The following is a 16,802-nucleotide window of genomic DNA, read 5'->3' as shown; positions in this document are numbered from 1 at the left end:
AAGGCCCTTCACCATCTTTGTTGCCCTCCTTTGGACACTCTGTAACAGCTTAATATCTTTCTTACATTGCAGTGCCCAAAACTGCACACAATATTCAAGGTGAGGCCACATCAGTGCAGAGCAGAGCGGGACAATCTCCTCCCTCAACCGGCTGGCGATGCTTTGCCTAATGCTTCCAGGACAGAGCTGGCCCTCCTGGCTGCCAGGGCATTGCTGACTCCTATTCAACGTGCCATGGACCAGGACCTCCAGGTCCCTTTCTGCACCATATGACATCATGCTCAGTATACAAAGTAGTGGGAAGAAGGAGGAAGGGGGGGACATTTGCAGTGATGGTATTTGTCCTCGAAGGGTCAATGACCTTTCCCAAATCTTCGCTCGCGAAGACTGGCCATTAATTTGTCCTCCCAAGTAACCTTTAGGTGTGATGGGGCCCTGGTATCCTGGAGATGGCTGAACACCTGCCTGCCCATGGGAAGCAGTGAATTAATTCCTTGTTTTGCTTTGCTTGTGTTCACTGCTTTTACTCTCCCTATTAAACTATCTTTATCTCAACCCATGAGTTTTCAGGCTTTTATCCTTCCAGTTCTCTCCCCAGTCCTGCTGGCGTGGAGTGAGTGAGAAGGTGCTGGGGCTTGGTTGCTGGCTGGGTTTTAACCATGAAACAGGGTAAAAATAAGACAGCTGAGCCATATTGGTTTTAACATGTTACTCTCTGTCTCCCTGCCCCTTTCCCTCTTTTTTTTAATTGTAATAAAATTTATTGTATAAATTACTATTTCACATTATTGACACTTTTTTATATTATACATATATATTCTTGTAACTATATGAAGGAAAACATAAATGCACAGTGGAAAAGACTGGCAGCTAAATTCCTCTGTTGTGTTTGAAAACTCCAGAACACAAATAAATTTGCAAATATTTTTCACCCAAAATTTAACTCTGATTTAAATGAACACCTGAATTATATTAATCTCCAGTTGGTATATTCTATCATAGTTTTGAATGCTGAATGCTATATACAACTGTGTAACAATAAAAATGTTGTATTGAATTGAGAGATTTCTTTAACCATGTACTTATGGCCAGAAAATATTCTGAGGGCTCCCAAAAAAACTTCAGTTTTGAGGATCAGTGTGGAAGTTTCTGACAGCAGTTTGTCCTATGGTTTGGTTTCTGCATGTTGTCATTGAAAAGCAGATGTGCACTGTTCCTTACAAGCAGATGTGTGATGATGAAAGATACACAGGAGCTTATTTTTTCAACAAAACTACATCTTACTCATGTGGGATATGTTACCAGAAGCTTTCTGAACATCTTTTGGTTCTGTCTTCCTATGTCTAGGTTACTCTCTTGAAGTTTACCTTAAAATCTCCAGGACTAAAGGCAGCAGTGCGCCCTAAGATGTCTCTCTGTGGGATTTTATACTGTTAAAATAGCCACACCTTATTCAAAGAAAATGTCAGTGTAAATTCAAAACTAACACTCAGACTGAAAGAGAACTGATTTCTTTTTTCATTCATGCTATCCTTTCCACAACAGTGCACAAAATTAAGTAGTTTTTTCAAATAAACAGTGGATTGACTGGCACTCTAATATTAATATAATCAGGTAAAGCAACAACAAAATAATAGATATAGCCTGAAGAAATGAGACAAATAAATACTTCTAGTGGTTCCCTCATCAACTAGGAAATAGACAAGTATAAAAGGCATTGTGGTCAGATCTGAAAAGAACATAGTCCTCTGACAGTAAAAAATTGCAAACGTGGTAAGAGCTTACCAGTTTTGGGTGTGGGATACAGAAGGAGGAGTTTGTTTAAGGTACAGTGAAAGGGAGGAGTTAGGCACCACATATTTACAGGTGAGAATTAAGTCAGACTTGCTCCAATCTGATTCCCATAGAAGAAGACCATAGACCTAAAAGAAGATGGTAGTTGAGCTGAGAAGCTTTTCCTGATATGCTCCTATGGCTCCTAGGCTTGAGCTGGTTTGAGTTAATGCAGCTTAGATGCCACAGACCAAAGGAGGTCAATTATTGCATTCCCCAGGAAGAGAAGACAAAGATCTGAGATCCATATGCATTCACTTGTTTTGGGACATATCTGAAAAACAGGGTTCATAACAGCTGACCCAGTGTTCCATAACAGCAACGTAGAGTGGTGACACTGTTGAGCCAGCAAATTGCTAAGAACACAGTTTGTCATTTCTCTCTTTCTTGTACCTAAACACTGAAGGCTACTGTTGTGAAATTCAGATGGTATCTTTGGTGACTCAGGCTTCCCTTACCAACTGTATGCATAAAACCTCCATTTGAAATAGAACAACTAGATCAGTGCCTTCTCTGTGTAGAAAACTGCTGACATGTTTGCATAACAACTCAGTATACAGAGCACTTACTTGGGAAATACGAGATAGAGTGTACTAGCCCTGCTTAACTTTATCAGCTTGCCAGATATTGCCTTATGCACACTAGCTTTTGAATCTACAGATGATGCAAACATATGAACATCAGTGAAAGAATTATGAGATTAAAACCACAATAGGCAAGTGTAGATGCAATTCTGTTGTTTGGTGATACTGAAGATCATGTAAGTGGGGGTTAAGTAGACAGTCTCTACATGCTTCCTGAAGAAATCCAGTAATTTTTCCACTGGTATGTTCATACAAAATTGTTAAATCTTCAGAAATCGAAGACCAGAAGTCAGACTTGCACAGTATTGGGATAGATATGAACAGCAAAACATCTCTGGCAGTTTTAAATGAAAAACAATTTTCAAGATTGGGGAAGTTGTTTGCAGGCTAAAACTGCACTCCGGTGTTGGGGGAAGGCAAAATCTTGTACACCAGTGGCTGAAAGATGGCAAACAATTAGGAAGGACAAGCAGGCATGTCTTGCATTAAAATTCTCTCTGTATTCTTAGTTTCTGTTATTGGCCACATAAAGGTGACAGGTGCATAGCTGAGGTCAGCTAAATCCTCCTGTCTTATTCAAAGCTCTACTTTTTCCAGTTTTGTCTGGTACATTTAAATTTTACTTAAGAATTGAATTGTTCCTAAGGGCTTAAAAGATAAAAGGAGAAGGAGGAAAAGAGACGAAGCAAAAGCAATGATAGTCTTAAACATGTGGACTGAACAAAAGTGACATTTCATCTTCAAAAAAGTTTATGGAAAAAACTCAGCAAGCTTGTGTCATAAAAAAAAAACTTCCGTAAGAAACAGATGCTGGACAATGTGGGTAAGTCTAAATTTTTACAGATGACCAGAACTATTTTCCTGACAATGAAATGCTTCATTTTGTATTCTTTTCTTTTTGTTTGAGATTTATTTTGAGATGCAAGACCTAAGCAGATAATGAAGCCAATTGCCACTGACCCCTGAATAACTGAGAATTGAACTTAGATCCACATTGTTGATTTCGGACTATTTGAAAATCTCAAAGAAATATAACTTTTTCAATGTGTCACTGATGACTTTGTTGACTGTAACCCTTAAGCAGATATGCATTATATTCCAGTTAGTATTCCTGATATGTTTTAGGTAAATCAGAAAGTTCCTTGACTAATGTTTTCTGTAGAAACCTGAAGGCTGAATAACCTATTAGGTTTTTTTTTGCTTCTGGCTCACCTGAGAAATAAAATGAATTGCTTTTCTCAAATCATGATTGGAAAACAGTGCTTCCATAGGCTGCTTTCAAAATAGGATTAAGACAATCTGTAAAAAGAGTAATTCTAAAAAGTCAGCAAGTTGCAAGATAATATAGATCTCCTTGCATTGCTTAACCTTCAGACTTTTTAATCTCCTTCCTATTTCCATTTGATTCTTCTGAATTTTCTTTCACTCTCCTGTGTTAAAACAGCAAAAATGTAAAACCTGCTGTAAGATTACTTACAGAATTTTGAAATCTAGCAGGGTCAGCAAGCTCCTGGGTGAGCATTGCTTCTTTACTATTATTTTTATAATGAATTGACTGTGTATCATGCATTGGGATACATCCTTTTTTCCTAAGAATACCTCTTAAAGTGTTCTAAATTTTCTCTAATACAGCTTCTGCAGGTGCTGTACCAACATCTTTTGTAGGCAGTAAATACAACTGGTGTGTGAACTTTAAAGGTTTTCTTAAAATAAGGATTTCAGCAATTCTAAAGAAAACCTCAATTCAATTAATTAATTTTCTGATGTGTCATGACAGTGCTTAATGGCATTGTTAAACTAAAATAATTACATTATGGTTCTTAACATATAGTTAGAAGTTTCATGTAAAGCTGAACTAAAGGGTATTTTCTATGCAATAGGCATTTAAAAAAAAAAAAAACGCAAACTGAGTAAAAGCACTGTAATCAGAAGATCTTTGCTTATGAATGATACAAAAAAATCCAAAACCACAGGACTACTTCAGATTTTGAGATGAGAAGTGGCACATAGTAGAAATAAACCAGACTGGTAGACCTACCTACAGGGATACAGAGCAAGACTGACTGTCTTATTGAGCAGCATGACTTAGTTAAATTTGGGTTATTAAGTTCAATACAAAGGTAGCTGAATGAAATTTAAGGACCTATGAAACAGAGAGGTCAGGCTGGATTATATCTGACAATTCTAGACCACAGCTTTTGCAGACTTCCTACCTCCTTTTTCCTTTTGTTGAAGCTGCTGTTTCATTTTAGGCCTTTTCTCCTGAGCTGCTCTTCTGGAACATCTGATGTTTCCAGTGCACACAAAGTGGAAAACAGATTAGTGCACCTGCAGTAAGTCTGGGATATCTGGAAGGCATCTGTTTTATTTTTCCATGAAATGTCTGCAATTAACTAGATCAGTTTATGTGCCTTTTCTTTACAAGAAAGGAGAAAAGATAACCTGCACAGCTAAAGAACCTCAATTCAAAGAATGCTTCCTAGAAAGCACTCCAGTGTGGATACAATTCACTCTTGCATTTGTCCCACAGACACCTCAGAGCTCTGAAACTCCCCTGGCTGGATAATCCCTGGACTCTCCACCCGAGAAACACCAAGGGACAAGAAAAGGAAAAAAGAATGTGGCACCATTCATGTCATGGTATGATCCAGTTCTTGGAAAGATATATCAACTCAATTAAAACTCAAACAATGAATGACTGAAAAAACCTTAAAACAATAGACACAGATGCAATGATAAAAGCTATGCTTGCTCTGCTGGGCTGTTCGTAAACCAACAATTTGAACTAAGGATTAAATTCTATTGAAAAATATAGTCCTTTTTAGATCTCCTTTCCTTCTCTGGCTTTAACAAGCCAAATCTCTTCAGCCAATGAAGTTAAAATATACAAGACACATAGCTCTTTGTTTGTCACACCCTGCAAATCACATTTTCCAGCTTCAAAGTACAATTTGTTTTCGCTTTAATTACCTGACTTATCACTATGTCATATTCTCTCCCCCACTGCAATAATTACAGTCTGAATCAATGTGTCATTCAATATTGGCCTTTATTTATGTCTCTCACAAACTGTTGAATGTTTATTTATAAACCATGAAAAGTAGAGTTTGTAAGAAAATTGATTCAGCATATTAGAAAAGCAGTGGCCTGGCATTCTGTGAGGAGAAGTAATCACAGGCAATTACTAGAGACCGCTTTTCACTACTTATCTTGGGTTTTACCTTATAATTGTATTACTGAATTTATTTCACTTTGCCCATATATCACCAAGTTCCTAATAGGAAGTCTGATATTAACATAATTTAATAATATTCAGGGAATGAATGGTTTTAATTGGTTTAAAAAGAAGGAGATATATAGCCTATGCCAAACAATGAGAAAAGTATTGTAACAGCCTCTTTTTATTTTGTAATAAATGGTAATTAATATTCAAATGTATTAATGAAACAAGTTCTTAGTGGCTAGATCACAAATCTTTGATGTTTATGCCACTAACAAAATCACTAACTGCTCTTAATGATGCCCCTCAGCTAAGCTTCACTTTACTCACGGTATAAAAGTTACTTTCGTTGCCAGTAGTGTGAATTTGCAATTGTGAAATTCAAAGTCAAACCCTTAACAATTCTTCTTGTCCTTATCCCCATATACAATGGGAAGAAAGTGCCCAAATAAGACAAAAAAACCCAAACCACAAAACTGTCAAACTTAGAGAAAAGGAAAACTAGCAAACAATAACTAAAACCTAGATCACTCTAAACAAAATACTCTGTTTTACCAGTTGCTGTTCCTAGTGAGCCAGACTTAGTACAGGAGAAAAAGAAGATGTAACTGTCTGCCTGGGATTGAATCAGAGCTCTGAGCAGCAGTGGGGTAATGGACAGCTGCCTAGAGGCTGTGCTTTTGAACAGGACTGACCAGTTGTACTTCATTATTTGTGTTTTCCTATTAAACTCACATGTTCTCATGAATTTACCCAGGTTAACACATGACATTGGCAAAAGTCAGACTTGTGAAGTTATGCTCACGGAACATAAAAATGTGCTTTTTTTTTTTTGTTTTCTCCTGTTTTCTATATATTTTAATTAAAAGAAATGGAAAGAAAATGTTTCCAGGAAATATTTCCTTTGGTTGGAATGCCAACCTGATGGGATAACACCCATGTTAGAGAATCAGCACTGCCCTTACCAACTAGTACAATATTTTTGGCAATTTTGCACCCAGTTAGATATTTAGATAATCTTTTGAAATACCCTTAGCTTCAGTCTTAATCTTTTCTTGGGAACTAATTCTATTTTAAACATGCCATGTTTGGTCCAGAACAATTCCTTATTTAATGAAAAAAAAATTAGCCTTAAAATTGTTGTAACTCAGCTATTAATATATTTGGGGAAAGTATTTCAGGAATCATATATTCTGGAAAATCGCATAGACCCTTCAATTTAAAAATTTTAATTCCTTTATTCTCCCTACGTGTTTTTTCCTTATATTCTCCACTTTGAACTCAGTGACAGTTCAAAGAGAGTATTATGATTACTGAGAATGCTTTGTTTAGAGTCAGAAAGAATAACTTAGCATTATTTTCTTACAAAGTATCCAGAGCTCAGACACAGTAAAAGATGAACATGAAAAGTATGCATACATCTTTTCTATCACATTATTGGTAATCACAGAGAGCAGCAACTTCAGAAATATTTTCAGTGGTTTCTCTAGTTTAACATTAAATACTAAATCACAGCAGGCTTGGTGATTTTTTTTTTTACTTATTTCTCTTATCCAGAAAAAAAAATTAAAAAAATTGAATAAATTAAAAACCAGTAACATTTTAATATGTTATTTTTTTACAGAGAAAAAGGAAAGGATAGTACACTTTCTTTTTTTCCCCCCATCAACTGGTAACAAGGAAGAAAAGCTAGGTTTTTAGAATCTGACAAACTACTGGAAAAATAGGTGGTAGAAAATTTTACCAATTATTTCTGAGCCTGTAGTTCAAAAAGTCCATTAACATCTCCTACCTACATCTTAAGAAAGTATGCTAATTGAGAAGCTTTGCTCCTGTGCTGACTTTTAAACTACTAGGCATTAAGGCAAAATCAACTAAACAGACCTTTAATGTACCCAAAAAGGCAGTTCTGATGTTGTATATTGAATACTACATATTGAAGCAGCATCAGGGCAAGTTCAAATTGGACATTACAGAAATGTTCTTCACCAGGAGGGTGCTCGGTCACTGGAACAGTCTCCCCAGGGAAGAAATCATGGAATGAAGCCTGTCAGAGTTCAAGTAATGTCTGGATGATGCTTTCAGTCATATGGTTTAGTTTAGGCAGTCCTGTGAGCGGCAGGGAGTTGAACTCAATGATTTTCAAGTGTCCCTTCCTACTTGACACATTCTAGATTCTTCTATATTAATAAATAAATAGGCTTATTTTAAGAATTAAATTTTTTACTTTAAGAAATACTATAATTACTTTTTTGGTTATATGCATATGCAGCTTTCTAAAGCATGTATAGAACTTAGACCTGGTCTATTCAAGCCAGTGGAAATATACTACTTTGAATGGAGATTTAAGCAGCATAGCAACATAGCACTGATAAATTTTTAATGCATGAGAATGAGAAATAAAAACTTTTGAAAAGCTCTGAAAATTAAGAACTGTAATTGGACTTAGAGATTATGAAAATACTGTTCAACTAAAATGGCATAATAAAACTTAAAATAGAAGGAAGCAACTATGTCTGCTTACAACTGAAATACAATAGAAAAAAATTACAAAAATAAGATGTCTTAACCACAATCCCTCCTCATTTATCTAAATGGGACTTATTAAATTATAATGTCACTGACAAGGAAATTACAAAATTGAAAAATACTACTGCAAGAGGAAAATGTTTGCAACACGTTGCCTACTTTTAGTGTGCTTGAGTGCATACTTAATTTGAAAAAGAGGGGAGCGTAGCTCCTTTGCAAGGAATACACTGAACTCATTGTTTTCAGACATTATAATCTCTCTGAAGAGAAATCTTTAAAAAGGATGTGTCCCTGATATTAGAGAGGGAAAAAATCCTTCTGCATGTGTGACCCACCAACTCCTCTACAGAAATGGTCCAGAAGATAATGAAAAAAGTAAATTAAAGGCCTGAAGGATATGTTGTTACCAACTTTCTCATTAGTGAATCTCCTCCTCATGGTGTTTAAGGTGTAGGCTCAACATTTCTCTGTATCAATGGCAGTTCAGTGAGATAATGGGTCCACAAATAGAAAGGAGAAAGCTTTTAAGCTTGTGATGTTGCAGCTAGAAGATCCCCCTCTGTTCCCAACCAGTGCTGACAAGGGACAAAGGCTTCTGCAAAAGAACTGCAACAGTTCCACTTTTCATTTTCTCATTTATTAATTTCTCTTGACTTACCCAGATGTGCCGTCCTTATCACAGAATCTCTCAATATTTAGAGTACAATGAGAATGAAATCCATGCTAATCTGGATGACTTCCAAAACAGCAACAAAAGATGTTTACCTGCCTCATTTTTTGTTGCAAAGTTATGTGCTAACTCCAAGAAACGGTTGTAGTCTTTTAAAATTAAAGAAAAGGATTTGTCATTTTCTACAGCAGATAAACCAGCAAGAAAATCACAGTTATAATATGAACACAAAAGCTTCATTCTCAGAATAACCACAGCCTTTTCACAGGATAATTATTAATCTTGAACATTTGGTGCCACTTATGGTTCTTCATATCTGCCTCACCAGGCTGCATGTAACACAAAATCCCAAACTCAGCAATTGTTTATCATCTGCTCTGGGAATGAATACAGACACTGAGATTTTAATACAAAAATTAGTCTTGCAATCAAAGCATATTCTACATTTAATAAAAAATATTAATTTCATTAATCTTTTAATAGGATCACAGGATAATGATCCTAAAGAAACATGATTAGCAGGTCAAGAGAGGTGATTCTGCCCCTGTACTCTGCTCTCATGAGACCCCATTTGGATTACTTCATCCAGCTCTGGAATCCTCAGCATAGGAAAGATGTAGACCTGTTGTACTGAGTCCAGAGGAGGGCCACAAAGATGGTCAGAGGGCTGGAGTACCTCTCCTATGTGACAGGCTCAGAGATTTGGGGTTGTTCAGCCTGGAGAAGAGAAGCTCCAGGCAGACTTTATTAGCAGCCTTTCAGTACTTAAAGGGGACTTATAAGAAAGATGGGGATGGGACTTTTAGTAGGGCTTGCTACGATAGGACAAGGGGAAGTGCTTCAATTCATGCCCATCATATCACACCATGCCCCACTGTGAAGAACTTTGCTGCATTTCTTTAATGACCTCCCTACCAGCACCAGGAGCTATTGCTAAGTGCCCTTGCAGCACCCTCTTCTCCAGGATGAATAAGCTCCAGTCTCACAGCCTTTCCTCACAGGACAAATTATCCAGTCCAGATGATGCTGGTTGCCTTCACTGAACTCACTTCAGTTTGTCAATGTCTTTCTTGTACAGGAAGGGCCAAAACCTGAACACAGTATTCTAGATGCAGTCTAATAGAATATCACTATGTGTATCCTGCACCAAACCACTGAGTCCTTTTAAAGATTATTTCAAGTCCTGCTTTCATGTTAAAAGAAAAAACCAGAAGCGTTATTGAGCTATTGTTATCATCTTCAAGTGACACTACAAAAAGCCTACTTTATGATTGCAGAGCTAGTAGTTCTCATTATAGGATCATAGGATCACTTAGTGATCTCTTATAAATCCTGTTCTTGAAAGAGCTTATGTACCCAAAACCCAGAAGCCGAGATGAAAACATTGCCTGGATGTGTGAGACCGGACAGTCGCACGTTCTGTACAGTCATGTACGTACACAGGGGAAGTGACATCTCAGCAGACAATTCAGACCTTAATCTGTGAGGGATTCTCAAATTATATATATAATACATGAATTACATAGCTTACTCACTACAGTCTGATGCAGTTAATGCAGCAAGGCTTAATCCCTGCTGACAACAGTGACATCAGAGTTCAGCACTTTCACTTAAAAGTGACCCATGGGGACATCATCGCTCTTCAGAGGAAATCTGGGGCTGTAGATATATGCATTCTGAACCCTTGGAGGCTAAAAAGCTATACCTGCCCCCAGCCAGACTAGGCAGTCTGAGATTTCCTGCCGAGGTTCTGCCACTGTTCAAAAAGGATGGCAAGACCTGGCAGTGGCAGAAAACAAAGGAAGGCGATGCCATAGCCCAGGAAGGCACGCGGGAGAAAAAGATTTTGATTCTAGCTGACTAGCCAGGATCACATATTTCACTCACCAAATTTTAAGTGCAAAATGACCTTTTTCTCCAATGCAGTTTCTGAGGCATAAAATCAGGCTCTGCCTTCAAGACATGGAGCCCTTCTCTGGTTCCATGGTTTCTCAATTTGTAATTGCAAAATATCACATAATACAGGTTAAGAAAAGTATAGAAGGCTCATCTTCTTGAGTGCTTGAATTGAAGTCTACTGTACAATATATCAGCTCTACCTTACTTTCTGGCTGTGATTTAAATGAAGCAAATGAGACAGTCTGCTTGAGGTAAAGTATTGGATGGGCCAACCACCAAAATCATTCATGCACTTATGTTCAAAAGTGAGTGTTTGAGCATTTCACAGTGGATCTCACTAGACAATTTCAGAATTCAAGGTCAAAATACACTGTGAGGACTGTGAAATAGCAAGAACACAGAACAAGTATCCAGTTGGAATAGCATTTAAGTAAAATATAATTGAGTTTGAAATACTGTACAAGAAAAAGTAATTCAGGCACATTTGTGGTACCCAGATGGGTTATTTTTGTATGTGTTTTTTTTTACATAGCTTTAATTATGTGAAGTCCTCAAGGATTATAATTGTCAAAAATATTTGCATAGATAAATAATTGAAACTAAAATAAATGTGAGTCAAACCATCCTTTGGGAAAGCTTGAGCTCCAGAGGTGTCACTATTTGTCTATTTTCTCATCAGAAACATGACTAGACATTTCTAACAAAATCCATCACCCAGCTGCATGATGAATGAATGCTGTGAGGGCTGTACTGTCCTAATGAACAGCAGCATAAATTTGCTTGAAACATTTAAATTCTGATCATAATCCCCATCTTATATATATGTATCCAGTTTTGAATTACAAATGACAATCACTACCTTGCTAAAGCATTGATCTATATCGGTATTTCATTGTGTCCTAAGCACAAAGAAATGCTTTCCAGTCAGTCAGTATTGCCTTAATATCCCCAGAAAGAATGAAAAACAACTGTTGCCTCTATTTATAAACTTGGGATGGGTGTATCAGTGGACATAAAAAACAACCAGACATACTGCCTCATACTGAAAAAAAAAAAGCATACAACCAGATTTCAATTGTCTAGCAAGTATAGAACAAATTCAAGCTTAAAAAAACCCCTTGATTTTAGATTACCTTGGATACTCTGTTCGCAACCTCTCTGCCTACTGTCAGCCCCTGAACAAAGGTCCGTGCAGCAATGAACGCTCTAGTCACTTGAACCTTCAGCTTCCTGGGTACATCTCCAAATGGCTTCAGCTGGTCTGTGTACTTGCTTACACACTCCAGGTAGTCCTCACTGAAGTGGTACTGGGGGTTTATGAGCTGGAACATCCGCTCCAGCAGCCGAGCCCAGAAATCATTCAGCATTTCCTCCAAGTTCACATTGCCTCCTGTGTAATACCGCTTCAGCTCTGTGAAGAGGTCCTGGAAAACCTCAGAGTTTTGCATGTACAGCATGCCGTATGTCCGAACAAACATGTCATTTAAGGATCTTTCTGCATTCTCCAGAAGTTCTCGGAAAAACTCTGAAGGGAAAAAAAGCAGGTGTTAACAGCTATAACAGTAAGGTATGAAAGGTTTTCTAATTGCATTCCTAATATATCACAGTTTGTATTAATATGTTGTTACCACAGCACTTTACTATTGAAATTCATCATTATGATAGGAAATTGCTTTATTTACAGGTTAAGGATAATAGAGCATAAACTGAATTCCCCAACAACGTAGAAAGATGTAGAACCAATAACACTGAGCATGAAAAACACGTTTAAAAGAATTTCGGTGAGGGCAGCTACACTTCTTCTTCGTGTACTATTTGAATAGGAATCCCTGCCCCTTGCAATACCCTCCATAGCCAGTATACTAAATATTCTAAGCTAAAAGTAAAGTCATTAATACCATGATTTAACTGAAAATGTAATGATTTTAGAAGTTCTGTTTTGATTAAATTTTTTACAATGTAGAAGAAAACCACAGAAATAAATCTGAATATTTATTTGCAAATATTCTTGAAGAGAAGTTGAAAGAGACCTGAGAGGAAATCAGAATTCTTCTTAAAAGTGTTAACACGTCTAGGTAATGCTAAGCAAATGTTAGTATTTTCAATAGCTTTTTACTCTACTGAAAAACAGTGCCTGAACCCTCCACCAATCATGTCACAACCAGTATATTAACTTCATTTTGGAAGAGCAGACCTTAAAGTTTTTTTGAAAGGATTTCAGACTACTGCTTCTGTGTCTTGTATCTATCCAGGCCCAAACCAAAACATACTTTTAAATTTTGCCTTGTGGAAATTATTCTTATTGGAAACCAAGCCCATGGGATACAGTGGAAATACGTAATCATGTCTTCTGTTCAGATTCTTGGCAGTTAGGTTTTCCTCAAAAAAAGCACAGAGTGTATACAACAGTTCTTTAAACACAGCTGACCAAAGTAGGCATAGTGTCTCCTGCTTTTCAGAAGATCCCATCTTCCTATAGGGTCTGTTCTCAACCTCAAGCCACCTTTGGAAAACAGTTCTATAACTTCTGTGGCCTGTAAATGGGGCATTGCAGACAGAAATGTAGAGAGGGCAAAACCTTTGGCAAAAATACGTATATTTAATGCAATTAAATGGTTTGTAGTCATTGCAGGACTCTTCACACATCAACTCTGGGATACCAGATGCTAAATATGTGGTCATTGCCCATAGACATATCTGTGTGCTAACTGCAGGGATGTGCTGACTTTTTATAATCTTGGCTAACGATATAATGTGAATACTCTTTTAACATACTGCCCTGCTGCAGAATCATTGCATGCTAAAGACAGGATGGAATCTAAGACTACATAAGAAAAAAAGTCACAATAAATTCGAGGATTTGCAACTGTGATCTGCTAAAAGCAGAATCCACCAAACACTGTGTGCCAGTCTACCAAGACTCAGTAAGGAAAGAAACTGTTATTTTTGGCAGAAGTTGTGCAGAGTCGCAGTCTTTGGTCTCTCAGATAACTGGAAAGGGGTTGCTATGAAAATGTATACACAGAATATTGAGAATATACTAACTACATCAAAGCATTTATTATAGGGAAAACACAGTCTAATAAATATATTAATGTCTAAACTGTCATTAAAACCACAGCTCTTCGTAAGGAATAAATTCCGTCTGGAAAAGGAGAGGCTTTTGCTAAATAGTTTATGTAGGAAAAGAACAAAACCAAAACAAAACCAAAATTAAAGAAACAAAAAACCCCCCACAATCAAAATTTTGTTGCCAAATAGAATAATTCAACATCTACAACCTACAGTCTTCTGCTTAATGGAAAAGCAAACAAAGATGTTTTTCACTGCTAACCCTGATATGGTGGTATCTTTGACATCTGAATCACTTTGATTATTACTTCATATATCCAGCATTTCGCCTTCTAGAAACAACCCACACTGTCTGCACTGCTGAATACATGTAGCTCTCTAGTCACACAATCTAGAAGGCAAAAAGATGGCAGAGAACCTGGGGCTTAAATTAAAATTTGGTTTAAGTTTGGAGCTGGGATTTCATACCAGTGCAATTGAATGACAACTGGGAAAGACAGTCATGAAAACAGTGAATCCAGGTCCCTTGTCTTCTCTCCCAAAAAGGCTGTGTATGCTGGGAGGATGCTATAAGCAATTCACATGATGGCTCCTCGCAATCCCTATCTATCCTGTGAATCCCACTATTCATCTTAAAAGATCATGCCATTGCATAAGTCAATCACAGCAAAGCTTGACTGAGTTTGCTGACACTCCTTGTCTGAGATTGTTAGCCCACTCTTTCTTTGTTTAGGGATATTACTTATTAATCTCCCAGTTAGCTTGTTGGAAGCCAACCAAGAGAGGTAGACATGTATTCTCTGCTTGTGCAGCACCTAGCACCATGTGGTCCATGCTGGTCACAATCTTTATTTATACCGTGGTATAAACATTATTAGTAAATCTACAAGCTTAAATTTCATGCTATTCCAAATGCGACACCATACATATTAATTCTGTAGGAAAGCTAATGTCTTCTAAATAGTAGTACATTTATTTAATTTTTAGTCTTCTTACAGGTCTCTAGTCTTCGAGAGCTACTGCTTAAGGTAAATTATGCCATTAAAAAGTTAGACCGTTAGTCTTCTGTACACTTTGATACAAAAGACAGTTAGTTTAAGAGAGCTATCTGCATCAGTAACCCTATGCAGGATCAGAATAATAAATCAACAACTACAGAATTAGAGATCTCCCATGCTGTACTAATTAGAGAAATTCTCAATCAACTGCCATCCAGCAAAATTAATGCTACCATGAATGTCTGCTTGCTTTTTTAGTCTGCAGATCTCCCATATATCAAGAAAGGAGTCTGCTCTGCAATGCTTATGTATAGAAACTGTCCTGACACAACTATGTACTTGTTCAGTTATGTCAGGAGAAACTGTACGTGCTTCTGCAAAGGCTGAATTTTTCCACGGTCTTCCAAGTAATGTAAAAATTTTATGTTCATTGAAAAGATGATATTTCATCAACTTGCAGGTAGTTTTTGAAAAATAATGTAACATTTCAGCGTAAAGTAAAAGAATGAAGATGAGACATACATTAGTCATATTACTTAATGTGCTCCTGGAAGGCACTCAAGTACTAGGTGGGAGAGGAGAATCTATATAACACAGAGTTGTGCAGTGTTTTAAAGTATATATCTTGTGAAATTTTTTTGCTGCCAAAATAGGATGTCATGAGCAGTGTTAATGCTGGAAATAATTTTTCCTAATTTTAAGTGACGATTCATTTATATGACCTATATATGCCCCGGATATTTCTTATGTTACAAGCATGTTTTTATTCAGATCTCCTTTATTAGCCAGAGGGTATAAGGAAGCCCAATCACTTCTATGAGGTAGTTGGAAAAAATAAGGTCTAAGGCACACTGAGATACTGAAGAGATGGAGAAAAGATTGCTATTTCAAACCATTACATGCTCTATATAGGCTTAAATGGAGAGTGTCCAGTCCATGGATCACACTTTAGCTAGTTTTCATTTTTAAAGATTATTTGTAAATTTAGGATGCAAGATAGATAGTAACAGTCTCTGGAAACAAAGTGTGAATTGTTTTTAAATGTTTTAGCTATGATAAGACAACACAGTTACAAAATGAAAGAACAGAATTGCTGGAGTCTCTTACTGAATGGTCGGTACAACTCGGATTAAAAACAGGGTCTTCTTATCTGTCACACTATCTTGTCAACTGCAAGGTGACATTTTCACTCTATTTTTACATAGGTAAACTAGTGCTATAATGCAATTCAACCTGGGAGCTAGCCTAATTCCAGTGATGACTAGCTGTCACCATGAGTCAAATTGGACTTATTGAATTGGATCAAGACTGAGGACAATATTGCAGCATGACATGATGCAATAATTGCCTTCAACAAAATATATGCACAAACATCTAGAGGCAATTTTTAGAGACACAAAATTGTATTATGTTTGAGTGGATATTCTATGAATATTCCCAGTCTGATAAGTTCCCTTGTATTTTCTTTTCCATCTGTAACTTAAGCAAAAGCAACACCTGACTGTAGGACAACATGCAAAGGTAGGAACAGTTTGTTGTTTGATTCTCAAGCCCAAAAATATATGCACGAGCTTTAAGACCAAAGAGACAAACAGACAATTTCATTCAATTACCATATATTCTGCATAGCTTTCCTTTTTTAGCAGAACTTGAGGCCTGAATGCCATACTATGGTGCATCTGATGCATTGCACATGCTCCTAACTGAGAAAAATCTAGCATAGCTGCACAGAGCTCTTCAGCATTAAGAAGCATTTACTGAGAAGATGTACATATATCTACACCCTGTGTGGATTTTGGTACCTAATTTCATTGAGCATTCTTTAAATTCCCCATCCTGATAAGGCTGACAGTTAAGAAGAATATAGGAATTCACATAAAGTGACTATGGTTTCTGACAGAGAGGTCCTTTGGGGGTTCTTTATGTACAGATAGTTCCCTTCCCTTCCCTTCCCTTCCCTTCCCTTCCCTTCCCTTCCCTTCCCTTCCCTTCCCTTC

The 16,802-nt window shown here is 37.0% G+C and overlaps 1 protein-coding gene across 1 annotated transcript in view; it reads right to left on the bottom strand.

Moving 5' to 3' along the window:
• The window catches only part of GPC6 (glypican 6), a 755,565-nt gene that overhangs the window by 325,902 nt on the left and 412,861 nt on the right, over nt 1-16,802 (bottom strand). Inside the window, exon 3 of the mRNA XM_017821032.1 lies at nt 11,869-12,260. Coding sequence (XP_017676521.1) covers nt 11,869-12,260 — 392 coding nt within the window. The remainder of the gene's footprint in view (nt 1-11,868; nt 12,261-16,802) is intronic.

This window comes from Lepidothrix coronata, unplaced genomic scaffold (assembly GCF_001604755.1).
Source record: "Lepidothrix coronata isolate B3197 unplaced genomic scaffold, Lepidothrix_coronata-1.0 Scaffold88, whole genome shotgun sequence".
NCBI classification, from domain to species: Eukaryota; Metazoa; Chordata; class Aves; order Passeriformes; family Pipridae; genus Lepidothrix; species Lepidothrix coronata.
Note: the sequence above shows the minus strand (reverse complement) of the source record. Positions and strands in the feature narration are given on the sequence as shown.